This window comes from Coturnix japonica, chromosome 1 (genome assembly GCF_054131305.1).
Source record: "Coturnix japonica strain WE chromosome 1, WE-NBRP24, whole genome shotgun sequence".
Taxonomy (NCBI): Eukaryota; Metazoa; Chordata; class Aves; order Galliformes; family Phasianidae; genus Coturnix; species Coturnix japonica.
This window is the reverse complement of record NC_140663.1, coordinates 100,975,828-100,989,819: the sequence shown is the minus strand read 5'-3', so window position 1 is coordinate 100,989,819 and position 13,992 is coordinate 100,975,828. Positions and strand designations below refer to the sequence as shown.

The following is a 13,992-nucleotide window of genomic DNA, read 5'->3' as shown; positions in this document are numbered from 1 at the left end:
CTCACATCACCTAAACACCAGGCTGCCTTTCTGAAGGAAAGCAGCTTGGGCCATAAGGGAGATGGAAATCGTTGCATCTTAAAACAAAAAGTCACGCAGCAGTAGAGAACTTGTGTTTCTTTTTAAAACATGTATATTTAGAACTGTAACGCTTACAATTTCATTAAACAATCTTAGTACAATGTGTTGAATCTAACAGTATATTACAGAACGATGTGAAAAATGATTTAATAGCAAACCATGAAAATGGAATCGATTCGAATACCTGCAGTGTTAAAGTCACAAACTCGTTACCTTTTCCAGTCAAAGAATCCCAGCAGCCATTCACTCACACTAAATGATGCTTTGGGTTTTATCCAGAACAAAATTGTATGATTTCCACAGAGAAAGGGCATTCCTTCACAGAAAGAAGATGCGTTAACAGTAACGTTTTCAGCTAGCAGGTCTACATCTGTTTAGACATTGCTTAAAAAAATAAAGTAAAAAAATTAAAAAACAAAAACAACATAAGGTATTTTTCCACTCTTTAACCGCAATTCAGTTTGGAAAGAGAGTTTTATTTTTTCCCCTTCTCCTTTGTAATTCAGCAAAACCTGAGTTTAGAAAAAGGAAAACAAACAAAACAAATGATTTGCCTAATGAGCCTTTTTTTTCTCCTCTTTTTTTGCCTAATCCGTTTAGCTTTACTGACAAATATCTGATATGGGCGAGTTTTCCTCTGTGGAGTCTGTTCACAATGCACCATTATAGAACTGCAAGTAGAAAAAGGTCATTCTCACATTAAACGCACAAGTTTCAATACCAGAAGCAGGACACCAGGAGTTGTAATTTTTCCAGTCACAGGTGAGTTTGCAACATTCACAAAAATTACACTTTCTCTTTTAAACACTTTTTTTTTTTTTGTATTTACATTTCAAGATATAAATAATGAAATTCTTTTAAGTTACATGTCTTAACTTTGCTTCACAATTATACTACATCTGCAAGCTTTCCTATATCAAACCAACCCCTTTCTTCCCCCGTGAATGCGGAAGTCTGGCCTTTAATCAGTAATAATTACACTAAGCCTTCGTGATGAAAGGTTGACTGTTCAAGTATTATCTCATACTGAAATTTTTGCCCCAATTTCCAAACTGGAGCAGAAAAACAAGCCACTTAGAAATGCTAATAAAAAGAAATGAATCTGGGAACTCAATATGCCAAATAATTTATTATTAAATTCTATCAGTATCTTTCTTTGGTAAGAACTATGCAAGAGGATGTCCCACCCGCATCCCACCCCCCCAAAAAAAATAAAACCACATAATATGTGACATCACAGTGTATACTCTGTGAAGGAGAAAGCCTCAAAAAAATTAAGGAATTTTGTTCAGTTAAGATTGTTTGTAGCAGTAGTGCTTCCATGCATTGAAGTATGCAAACGCTGGAAGTTTAATATAAGATCGCAATGACAGGAATTAACAGTGCTAAAAGAAAAAGAAGAAAACCAACAAAAACCAGGAAAGCAACTATTAAGTCAATGAACGAGTTGTTGTATGCTTTGCTGTACTTGTGGCACGTGTGGAAAAGCCTGTAAATTACATAAAAAACAAAGATTTGGATAATTGTGCCATCCAAATCTTAACTCTAAAATATGTAGGAAGCATTAAACTAAGCTATCAGCTGCCAGACAAACATAAAAAAAAGTGGTCCAATTATTTGGATTTCTTTTTGTTTTTGTTGCTCTGTGTTGAGATACCGAATGTGACTGAAGGGAGAAAACCCAATAGCTCACACAAAACATATTAAAGTGGCAATATAAACCAGCTGACACAAGCTTCACTGTACATTTAAATTGATACAATTGTCTGGTGCTTCCATGGCCAGCAAATGTTGAGTGCCATAGGTTTCCTTAGCGTTAAAATGTTGCAACAAAGACTAATCAGGTCATAATCCTTTAAAGTGCTTTCATATCCAGTTTTTAATGTGTTTTTTTTTTTGTTTGTTTGTTTTTCCTTGTTCTTATACCGAGTTGTCACGTGATATTGACTTCGAGAACATGGTCGTCCTTGCTGGGAATGACAAGTATTTGCATACCCGTGCTGCAGTTGAAGACCTGACCAGATGAAAAGGATTGCAGACGGGGCATTGGCAATCCTTTGTGTTCCCCACTAGCTGCAGAATGCAAGCTACCTCTGCTCCTTATGCTGCTGCTGTCAGCTTGATCATCCACATTCTTGTCCACAGATAGGTTATCGTTTTCGATCCAGCTATCTGTTCAAAACAAAAACCCACAATTTCATCTGATGAAGTGATTAAGTAATTCAAAATTACTTCCGAACTCAGAAACGCAGTCAACTTACCACATGTTAACAGTTACTGAACATCTCTCTGCTGAGGTAGCAGTCTGCACAAGTATGGCAAGCAGCAGATTCAACAGCGTAAATTAGATTGGTTTATGTGGAAAATTTGAGTAGCGTTACCTCACATTTGCCATAAACTAGAAGACTGCACACTGGCAGTTCCTGGTGTGCTGCTGATAAATGGTAAGTTGCTTGCACGAGTGAATTCTCACTACAGCTCTGGAGCTACTTGACAGTACAGATAAGAAACTCAAAGTCATTAGGCAATTTAAGCCTTGCTGTGGTTTATATGCCACAAGTTCTCAGTACTTCTATTTCCAGTTGGTCCTTACAAAATCTGGGTTTTCAAAACTAACAGATGTGAGAGGTGCGCAGCCAAGGGACAATCTTCTAATCCAGAGGTTTCATTTTCAAATCAATTCTCACTTGATTAAAATTAAGTGATAATTAATCTGCACAGGAATCTTTAAAGAAAGTAAAGAAAGAAGTAAAAGAAGAATGTCTTTATTATTTCCCCTCACATGTTAAGACTGCAACCTGAAATCAAACTTCCTGCTAGAGCAGCACCTTAAATGTTTCAAATTAGAACTGTAAAAGAAGATAAGTATGAAAAACATCTAAGGGTACTTGGTCAATACACTCCCTTGCCTTGCTTTTCCCTTTACTCAAGAACATGGAAGGAGCAGAACCTTTTCTCTAAAAAGCCACGTATTAAAGGTAGCTTTACCAGCATCTAGTTGCATGGAGTGAGCAGAATGATGAGGGAGGTATTTAAATAATCTGACATCAGGAAAGGGTAGATATCCAGCAAACAGTGGCATCACTTCCATGTAGACTTTGTGAGTTGCTTGAGCTGCTACAGGCATAGATATCACTCCAGAACTTTTTCCGCAGACTGCCCAGTTACTGCTGTTGTCGACAACTGCAAAAGCAAAGAGAAGACACTGCAAAAATCTTACTTGGAAAAAAAGATCTTCCAGTATAGTTTTAGAGCGCTTTAAAATCAGTATTTTTGCAGTATCTAAAAACTCACAGGATTTTCTGTGTGAAGTTGGCCAGGGCCCTGGGAAATCTGAGGTAGTAGGTTGAACTAGTGGGCTGGAACTGGATGGCTTTAAAGTCCCTTCTCTATAAGAGCTGTGCCAAGTAAGAAAACAGCCCTACACCAAAGGGACCATAGTCTCAAACAAGCATTCAACCAGCCTGAGTAGCACTTACACCTGAAGACAAGTTAATGAATAAAAAAAAGTAGTCGTAAAATACTCTTTAATGTCCCATTTTTTGCTGGGATAGAGTTAATTTTCTTCATTGTGGCTCGTATGGTGCTGGCTGTGGATTTGCTATGCACTGGTAACACACTAATGTTTTAGCTGCTGCAGAGCAGTATGAGTAAGAAAAATATTATTACCTTCATACATAAGTTTTGTTGTGCAATATCCATCTGATTCTGTTAACGCTTCATCTCTGTCAACCTCTGAGAGGTCAACGAGGCGGGTGATGGACACCTCTAAGGAGCACAGTGAGCCAGTTTTACAATACTCTGCCCCCAGTGGTGGAAAAATTTCAGCTTTCACACGGTACAATGTCTGTAAGGAAGAAAAAGAGTATTGTTACAAAGGAAAAAAAAAGGTGGGGGGGACTGCATTTAGTTCTGTTTAAACAACGCCTGACAACTGATATACTATTAACTTACTTTTAACACTCACGTCTTAATAATTATTAATGCAACATCCAGTTAAGTAATGTTCTCTTCATTTTATTGCTAAAATTAAACGAAATTTGATTTAAATTGTTTTTCATACCAGCAGAGAGTACACAATTCTTCCTTCCACTTCTAAGCTTTTAAGTCGTCACCCTTTCAATACTTTTATATATATACATATGTATATATATCTGCCTTATCGTAACTGAAAAAAACTTTAATTATTAGCTTCCTGACTCCTCTCTTCTTCCCAGACACGTCACAAAGATTTTGAGAACTTACTTATTACTCATACCATCATTTTTAGTCTGGGGAAAAGGAGGCTGAGGGGAGACCTTGTCGCCCTCTTCCAGTACCTGAAAGGTTCTTACAGTGAGAGTGGGGCAGGTCTCTTCTCACTAGTGACAAGTGACAGGATGAGGGGAAATGGCCTCAAGTTGCACCAGGGCAAGTTTAGGTTGGATATTAGGAAGAACTTCTTTACAGAAAGGGTAGTTAGGTACTGGAATAGGCTCCCCAGGGAGGTGGTTGAATCGCCATCCCTGGTTGTGTTTAAGAGCCGTTTGGATGTGGTGCTCATCCACATGATGATATGATTTAGTGTAGGGTTTTTAGAGTTAGGGTACTGGTTAGGCTGCGGTTGGACTTGATGATCTTCAAGGTCTTTTCCAACCCGGGTAATTCTATGATTCTATGATCACGGACTGCAGAATAAAGGCATTCATATTATCAAAGAACAAATTTAATTACTACAAAATTAAACTTTCTACTCCCCCCAAAGAAAAAGAATGAAAATGTCAGTGCTGAAAACATTTAGCTCCCTTTAAAAAAATATATCTGTAAAGATGCTGATATAAGTGTCCAAAATACTAGTTATGTGCCAGTAGGCAAAACGATTACTAAGTGGCACTGAACAACAAGATATAAGCAGGGAGAAAACACAGCAACACTGAAAATGGGCAAAAAAAGATTTAACCCAATGAAGTATTTCTCATGCTGCTACTTTTATCCAAGCATCAAAAAGGCTATAACTGAATTTAGAGATGAGATTTTGTGATGTTGATAAAATTCCTTTAATGGGAAGTCATACCTAGCCGATCAAAGAAGTTCGCCCATAAGGGGAAAGAAGAAACACTTAAGATAATGGCCTAGCAAATCCTAAATATTTCATTGGAGGAGCTCATCAATACAAAAGCACTACAAAAACAATTCAGATGCTTGCAATAGCAAAGATGGCACAGTTTGCTTTGGAGAGGGCTGCCTGAAGTCACCAGAAAAAAAGCAGCTCGGTGAGTAATCTACAGACATTCTCCATGGCATGAGCCCAAAGAGGCAAAAACATAGAGCAAAACCAAAACAAGAAACAGAAGTAAAGTTCAAGGAAACTCACACAAGTGTTCTTCTCCTCCTATCCTATTCTGAGGTAAGCACGTGATTCACCTCTTCTTAAGTTCTACAGTTCAACATGGAATACACAGCTTTCCAATGATTTTAAGTTTCATTACATGAAGAGAACTTCTAAAATATATGAGGGTGATGGAGCACTGGAACAGGCTGCCCAGGGAGGTGGTGGAGTCTCCTCTGGAGATATTCAAGACCCGCCTGGACGCCTGCCTGTGTGACGTGTGTAGGGAGCCTGCTTTGGCAGGGGGGTTGGACTCGATGATCTCTAGAGGTCCCTTCCAACCCCTACAATTCTGTGATTCTGTGATATTTCTTGACTTCCCCTTAGCGTGGTGTATAATAAGAAATCGTATTCAGTTAATGCACACTATACTTGAGAATACTTACAAAAAAATTTTCCACCTGGAACTCATAAGTGAACGGCTTCAGGGTAAGAGACTGTTTTTCAGAGGTAGCTGGACAAAAGCTGACTGAAAACAGGCACTGCAAGGAGAGAGGAAGCTCTTTTGTCCACTTCAATTCCCACACAAAGAATATTGATTGCTTACTATATATGACCTGAAAGAGAAATTGTTTATAGCATTAGTTTTCCTTCCTCTTCTGGAGAAATGGAAATGCATCACATCCTCTTACATATATTTGTACACTCTGGTATCAATATAACTTTAAAAAAAAAACAAAACAAGGGTACAAGTGAATGGACAAGTTTGAAAATTCACCTAATCTTCTCCACATCTTTTAGAATTTCATCTAACATCAGCAGTGCCTTCTAAAGCATCTTTAAGAGTCAAAGTTTCTCAGAAGACCACAAAGATGCAACAACATCAATTATCAGCACTCCTACAAACGTTACATACAGAAGTGCTAACAGTATCACTGTATTATTGTCAACAGGCTCACAAAACACCAAGAGAGTCTTTTTACCTGTTGAGATTCAGGGTTCAGAGGTACCAGCTGCAAATCTGTACAGTCAGCAGTATTTTTCAGGTTATTGTCTGAAAGCTGAAAGCAAAGTTCTGACAAATTCTGTATGCAGACTTGCACATACTTCCTGAAAAACATGAAGTTTGTTGAATTTCCTAGCAAAGTTCCATTTTTACATTTACAGATTACAGGGTCCATAAATTTGCTCTAAAGTGCACAGCTTGTACAAAAAATATAAAAGCAGGTGTCTTTCAATCTTTTCTCAACAGGGATGTAAAACACACTCTTTCATATAAAACAGAAGCAAATAACTACATAAGAAGAGATCAGTTTGGCTTGTTTTATATATTTTACATGGGCTTGTTTAGCTTGGAAAAGAGAAGGCTCCAGGGAGACATCACTGTGGCCTTCCAATACTTGAATGGAACATATGACCAGGAGGGGGGACAGCTGTTTACAAGGGTGGACAGTGATAGGACAAGGGGGAATGGTTTTAAACTGAGACAGGGAGGTTTAGGTTAGATATTAGGAGGGAGTTTTTCACTCAGAGGGTGATGACGCACTGGAACAGGTTGCCCAAGGAGGTTGTGGATGCCCCATCCCTGGAGACATTCAAGGCCAGGCTGGATGTGGCTCTGAGCAGCCTGGTCTGGTGGTTGGTGACCCTGCACATAGCAGGGGGGTTGGAAATAGATGATCACTGTGGTCCTTTACAACCCAGGCCATTCCATGATCCTATGATTTTGTGATCATGTTTCCAGAAAAGTTGAAAATGTGTTTATTTTATTGTTAAGAAAGTACACTAGAGAAAACATGTAAACTTTCTGCAGGAAACTGAGCAGGACAGCAGAAGCCCAATTTAAAAAAATAATAGTAATTTAAAAGTCAGCTATAGGTAATACTTCTGAAACTCAAGATCCCTGTTTTCCTAGAAGAAAGAAATAAGAAATGCTTAACAAGTACTTTACCGTTTGCCAGCTGACAATAAGGAATGCTTGGCATTAAAAGGTATGCAGAATGTTAATGCAATAATGGTGGAATAAATCGACCATGGACAATCAATGGTTACCTAAAAGAGAAAGAGAACAAAGTTCTTGATCGTAACAGGCTTTGATTTAAAGTCTTTATTTTTCTCACAATTTCCAAACGAACCTTTGCTCAGAGTCTACGTCTAATGCATCCAATGAAAAAGAAAACAAAACAGTATGTCAGAAGTTAATGTGAAAACATATCGGCGTTTTGTTTATTTCTGAGCAAAGCATGAAATCCTGAAGAAGCTTTTCCCATGGAAACTCACATATCCAGTTCTGAACACCAGAAATAAAGAAAGGTGAATAGTGGAAAAAAAGAAATAAATGGACAGTGTCACTGTCAACAGCAGCTTAAAATAATAATCTGATAAAAGGTCAATATTAAATACATTGCTGTAAGAACTATTACTGAAATATCTTTGCAATACTTTATTAAATACAAGCATAAAATATACTGCCTGTTTTCATTAACTTTAAGCAGCACATTTAACTATTACATTTCTCTTGCACATACATTTAACATTATTTTTTGGTATGCGTGCGGAGAGAAATTGATATAAATAAATAAAAAACAATTTGTCACATCCCATTTTAGCAATGCTAATCTATACCTATTCCTTTTAGCGCTATCATTCACATACAAGGATACATGCTTTGCAAGTAGAAGAAATACCTTTCCTGTTAATCAAAAAGGAGGATTTAAAGACTACCATGCTACCTTTCATAAAGACACAAGTATCCTTCATCCTATAAAAACTGAGCATCAGAACATGAATACTTGAGTATGAGCATGAGGAACACATGACAACATAGAAGACAGTGTAGACCTCTGCTTATGTATTCTTTACATTAATACTTTTTATTAAGATTTTTGCATTTCCATCTTTAAGGGAAAATTAGCAGTTTTTCCCACCACTACCCCCACTTAATATTTTCTGAAGTCTGTGTTCCCATAATGAAACAGATTTTGTAACAAAAATATTAAATGTCATCTTACTTTTTGATCAACAGTAGCCATAGAGTTGTCCAGTTTTTCTTTGTTTTTTCTCTGAACTTCTTTACTTGTAGTATTTTCTCTCTCCTCTGCAGATTGCGTGGCTGATGGTAAATACATGACTTCTAGTTCAAATTCAATCACATGATATGCAGGAGCCACTGGCAAATTAATGCTTGTAATCTTTTCAGAAGACTGAATTTTTAGCGATGATTCTGAGATCTTTTCTGTGGTTGTGCAGAAAGGGGAAAAGTTATTTGAAAACATTTAGCCCTTCATAGCTTTTATTCCTGTAATTAAATACAGAAATGAGCCTATGAACCTGTTGTAGAAAATATATGGTAACAAAACCATCTTCTAGCACGACTGTTGTATTTTCAGAAACAAAAATGAGAAACTCATGTCTCATAGCTCCCTAGTAACCTTCTCATATTAACTACAATCCACACATCTTAAATACTGTTACTGTATACAGCTTCTCACAATATTGATGCTCCATCCCTCTCAAATTCTACAAAGGTAACTACCACATTTAGCATAGCAATTCCTTTCAAGGTGTGTGAGGAGCGGCTGAGTCCCCTCAGCGTGCCCAGCGCAGAGCAGAGGAGCTGATGGAGGCCTGATGGCGGCTGCAGCTCCTCACAGGGAGCGGAGGGGCAGCGCTGAGCTCTGCTCTGTGTGACAGCGACAGGGCCCGAGGGAACGGCATGGAGCTGTGCCAGGGGAGGGGCAGCTGGGGGTCAGGGAAAGGGGCTGCACCACAGGGCGGTGGGCATGGAACGGGATGCACAGGGCTGTGGGCACGGCCCCCAGTGCTGGAGTTCTGGAAGTGTTTGGACAGTGCTATCAGGCATAGAGCTTGGAATTCGGGTGGCCCTGCGTGAAGTCAGGACAGTAAGCACTGATGGTCCCTGTGGGACCCCTCGCAGGTCAAGATATTCTGTGATGAATCACAGAACTTTAATACGTATGGTACATATCTGTATAGTCTGTTTTAATCTCAGTTATATTATGTCCATTAAAAGTGTTCTCACTTTGGGAAACTTGGGTGTATTTGAACAGCTAAAGATACACTAAAGTACCCATACTCAGGAAAGGAAAATAAACCCTTTGACCTCATGTTTAAATGCAACACTGGGTAAAGAGCACTAAGTAAAAATGTACTTAGACTACTTAACAACAAAACTGTATTGCCTAGTTACGACACACTGCATAGTAACAGAAGCTCATCACCATACATTTGGAAATCACAAATCCAGCACCTATTTCACAAATCCATTGAAATTCCATCAGGAATTTCATCCATGCAAGTAAAAGCTGTCCAGTTATACTTATTGAAAAGTTCATGGTACTACTCTGAAGGTGGAAGTTTAAGACCCTTCTTCACTGAAGTATACAGTTAAGAGTTCCCCAGAATTGTTCTCAATAAGAACTACTGAAAAAGTGTAATTGTCTTAACAAATTTTACTGCAGGATTACTGAATTTTCTGCTACCTAGAGATTATTTTACTTTAATTGCTTACCCCTCGTGTTGGAATAGATCACTGCCTTGCTCTCTGGATTGTACAGAATAGGCATGGCATCAGATCTACTGAGCTGCAAAGTATCTCCACTCTTCATGCTGTAATGACCTGTAGTCACTGTGAATTTCACCTTCTGTGGAATGCCAGCCAAAAGGCTATCTGAAAAAGAAAGCAGAAATTGTGAACTTATTCCAGTACTCATTAGTACATGGCTGAAAATCACTGATAAAGTTTGTTACCAAGTCCTCCAAGCACTTTGTTACACATTTGAGGGTAACTTAAAAGTTTGGGCTTTTGGTATTAAATCCTGTTAAGATATCATGGGTTTGGTCACTGAAGTTCAAACAATCTGTTTCTCCATGCTCTTAGCTCTGGCAGCACAGAATTTAGTGAAAGATAAAATCCTGAGGAATTTACTAAGCTTTTTACTGAATTCTCCATGTTGTAAACCCCTTTACGTTTTTGCACCTATGGTGCCTGTCATACCCACGTGGTGTATTCACATAAACAAGACAAGAAGAAAGCAAGTGTGCACACAGATTCTCAAATGTCTGAATCACACCCATCAATTTCCTAGGGTTGCTAATATGATAAATTTCCCTCTCCTCAGTATGCCCGTCCACCGTTTGCATTGCAATCCCTCTCACTGGTATGATAGCACAAATGCTTATTAACTCATCTGCACCAGCCTGAAAACAAAATCACTATGAACTTCAGTATATCAACTACAGTAGACTCTACAAGAAGTAATCCTCAGCCATCCATGAAACCAATGGATGCATTCAGAATTCTAATAACTTGATATTATCACATCCAACAGAGAAGCTCAGTTGGTAGTATGCATTTCTTCAATATGAAAGAGACTGCAGCATCACTGAACTAACCCATCAGCTCAATTACAAATTTAACTACTGAGTTTTCCTAGTGCACATGGGAACTCAAATCACACCTAATATGTAAGTGATACTGCACGTTCAAGTTTGAGCCAAGCTCTGAAATTAGTTGTTGAGAAACAAGCTGTAATTGACACCATACCTGATCAATAATTTGAAAAAAAATGAAAAATTTAGCTCAATATTAAGAGTAAGACAACATCCCAAGTAAAACCCAAGGCAGAAAACAATCTAGTTCCAAGGAGAGCATAACAGAATTCATCAAATTCAGTGCAACAGTTGTACCTACCAGTCGTCGGCTCTACTTTTAGCTGGGGCTCCTGAGAATAGACATCGTACTGCACAATTGGATAAATATGAAGAAGGACAAACTGTATTTTTCCCACTGAAGTGCACAGTTGCCTGAGGGTGTACGTACCAGGTTCTTTGGCCTTTGAAGAAAACATTGGAATGGCGTTTTCAATTTACTAAGTACTTCTAAAACAAACCTTCTATTAAGGATGAGTATTTTCTCAGCTCACTTATCAGACCTTTTGTATTTGTAAATCAAATCAAAACAAAAACAAATCAAGAGTCATTCCATAAGTGACAAGATTCTCACAAAAGATGTATCTTTTCCCACGTGAAGATAATGAGCTCTACAGTGCATGCTAAGACAAGAAAGAATATAACGTGTACCAGCAATCAGAGTAACTAATATAGTAGCTACTCTCACAAGACAAAAAAAGAATCCCCAAATAAATTGTTCCCCCTCCTCCCTCCCTCAAGTGCACAAAAATTAAAATATAGCTTCATTAAGCACTGAAATTATATTTAGCAAGTAACAAAGTACTTATTTAGCTAACATTCATAAAGCCCTACAATGTTCATATCAGGCACAACCCTCAGCTCAAACTACTCAATTCACATACTCAGACTCTTCCCTTGACCAGTACAATGAGATTCTAGATATTCTGCGATAACATTATAAAAAGCAAATCCAATGCACTATCATATCATAGTATATTTATTCTTGATTCTATTTACACTTAGCCACTAGTACTACAAAATGTAAGAGGTATCCTTTTTCCATGTGCCATCTTACCAAGTGAAATTCATAAAACATATTGATGCTGGATAGAATTAAATCTGAATAGTAATAAAAGTTATGCAGAAAAGCTGCGCCATCAAGACATCAGCGACTCAGACATCAGTGTTTTCTCACTCAAATTTTCGCTACACTGTTGTTCATTAATGCAGCACTGAACTCTGCTGTATTTTCCTAGGAAGGGTTACAGAAGAGAGGAGGGAGACAGTACTTAAAGAATATCCAAAGAACAGAATGATACACTGAGGCCAGAACCTCCTACTTTGGAAACTCCAAACAGATGGTGACATATCTCTTTGGAAAGGCTTGCCATTTTACTTACTGGAATTAAGCTAGGAGGGAAATGCCTTTCACCAGTTCATTAACAATTATAACAAAGAAACTAACCACAAGCCAGAAAACATCTCAGCAACTACTGTGAATTCCTAACTTGCTGGAGGAAAGAAAGCAGGGAAAAAATTGCTGGCTCCAAGTATGAATCTGACTTACAATGTATATATAAATAAGGACTTGGAGGAGTTTCATATAGAATACTATGTGGCAGAAGCAGGACTTCAGGCATTTTCTGAGGGTGGCATTTAGATGGTGACCTCCTGCTTCCACAAGTGTAAATGTAAATTACACTTGTAATTTACATTTTAAATGTAATTTACTCATGTAAATTCAGTATCCTTTAGCAGAGATACCTTATGTTCTTTATGGCATGGCGTTCTCATTCTCTGCGTGATTAAGATTAATAATGAGGGCAATTAAAGAGTAACCAGAGCAAACTCAACAGCCCTCTTTGAAGGGAAATTATGGTCTAGAACAATAAGAAGAAATCCACAATGTGAACAGCATAACCCATACTGTAACAGGAAGCAATCCAGATATCATTTGCCAGAACTATGTTCTTCCTCAGCCAGTGCTTTCAGTGCTTTCCCACGTATTAGTTCACTCAACTGTAAAAACATACCTGAGTACTGAACGTTATTTTATTGACCCCTGGTTCCAGTATCACATTGTGACATTTTAACACGTGAGCCCCATCTTCTAAAGTCAGCCCTGAGGGCTTGTCCAGAGAACTGCTGCTCTCTTGCCTTCGTAGTAGCATGTGCACGTTTTTGCAGATAATTCCTGCTGTGTTCAAAGAGTTATCTGAGGGACTCCGTTCATACATTTCATACAGCTCCAGCGCAGGCAAGTTGTTTCTTGACCAAGGAAATCCCACGACCTCATTTGGAAAGCTGATAACACCATTAGAGATTTTGTGCTTAGTGAGCCACTCTGCTGTTTTTCTGTAATTATTCTTCTCAATGCTGAAGTGAACGTGAATAGCAATCTGATCCACTTGGATAGGAATGGGCATTTGGCTCAGCAAAGTCAACTCAATAGATAACTTCCCACCTACATGGACAACAGCATTTGGAGGGTCAAAGTGTAGAGTTTTCAACTGTGCAAAGGAGTGCATAGGCAATATAATTTTTTGACCTGAAAAGAGAGACAAAATTGAATTAGGAAATGGAAAAAAAAAAACAAAAACAAAACAATACAAGAGAACCTATGAGCTACAAAAGCAGAGAAACTGATAGACAAAGTAAAGCAAAAACCTCCTGGTATTCAGGCTGAAAATGTTAATTACTGTTTCATCATTGATTAGTCAACTATTTCAGAAGCATTATAAATGTTCTGAATACAAAGAGCCACACTGATGGCTCATGAAGTCATACACAAGGTAATGAAACCAAAACAGAATCTTTAGGGAAAGATTGCAGCAGCAACCACTTTATGCATTTGAAACCCAGACTTACCTTGATTCTCTGTTTGCTGATTGGCAAAATCTAGTATTTCTTGGCAAAAGCTTTTACGCTCATCTTCCTTTAAGTGATTATCACCGGCTAAAAGACTACTTATTTGAAGATAACTAAGAACGTTAAGGAAACATGAGGTAGCACGTTTCAAAACATTCTGAAATTTGAGTAAAAATAACCCAGATTCAGTACTGCCTTTCTAATCTTTTAATATAAGACCTACTTTCAACATCAAGTCTGAGACTTCTCAGACTTACTAAAACATTATCCATTATTAACTCAGGCAGTCTTCCCTCCAACTC

At 38.1% G+C, this 13,992-nt stretch overlaps 1 protein-coding gene across 1 annotated transcript in view; it reads right to left on the bottom strand.

Moving 5' to 3' along the window:
* Nucleotides 1-115: 115 nt before the first annotated feature.
* TRAPPC10 (trafficking protein particle complex subunit 10) overlaps nucleotides 116-13,992 on the bottom strand; it is a 37,427-nt gene continuing 23,550 nt past the window's right edge. Inside the window, exons 13-23 of the mRNA XM_015883831.3 lie at nucleotides 13,691-13,803; nucleotides 12,856-13,370; nucleotides 11,103-11,244; nucleotides 9,921-10,079; nucleotides 8,401-8,624; nucleotides 7,341-7,441; nucleotides 6,373-6,499; nucleotides 5,836-6,006; nucleotides 3,751-3,928; nucleotides 3,070-3,264; nucleotides 116-2,253 (exon numbers count right to left, since the gene is read on the bottom strand). Coding sequence (XP_015739317.2) covers nucleotides 2,015-2,253; nucleotides 3,070-3,264; nucleotides 3,751-3,928; nucleotides 5,836-6,006; nucleotides 6,373-6,499; nucleotides 7,341-7,441; nucleotides 8,401-8,624; nucleotides 9,921-10,079; nucleotides 11,103-11,244; nucleotides 12,856-13,370; nucleotides 13,691-13,803 — 2,164 coding nt within the window. The 3' untranslated portion in view covers nucleotides 116-2,014. The remainder of the gene's footprint in view (nucleotides 2,254-3,069; nucleotides 3,265-3,750; nucleotides 3,929-5,835; nucleotides 6,007-6,372; nucleotides 6,500-7,340; nucleotides 7,442-8,400; nucleotides 8,625-9,920; nucleotides 10,080-11,102; nucleotides 11,245-12,855; nucleotides 13,371-13,690; nucleotides 13,804-13,992) is intronic.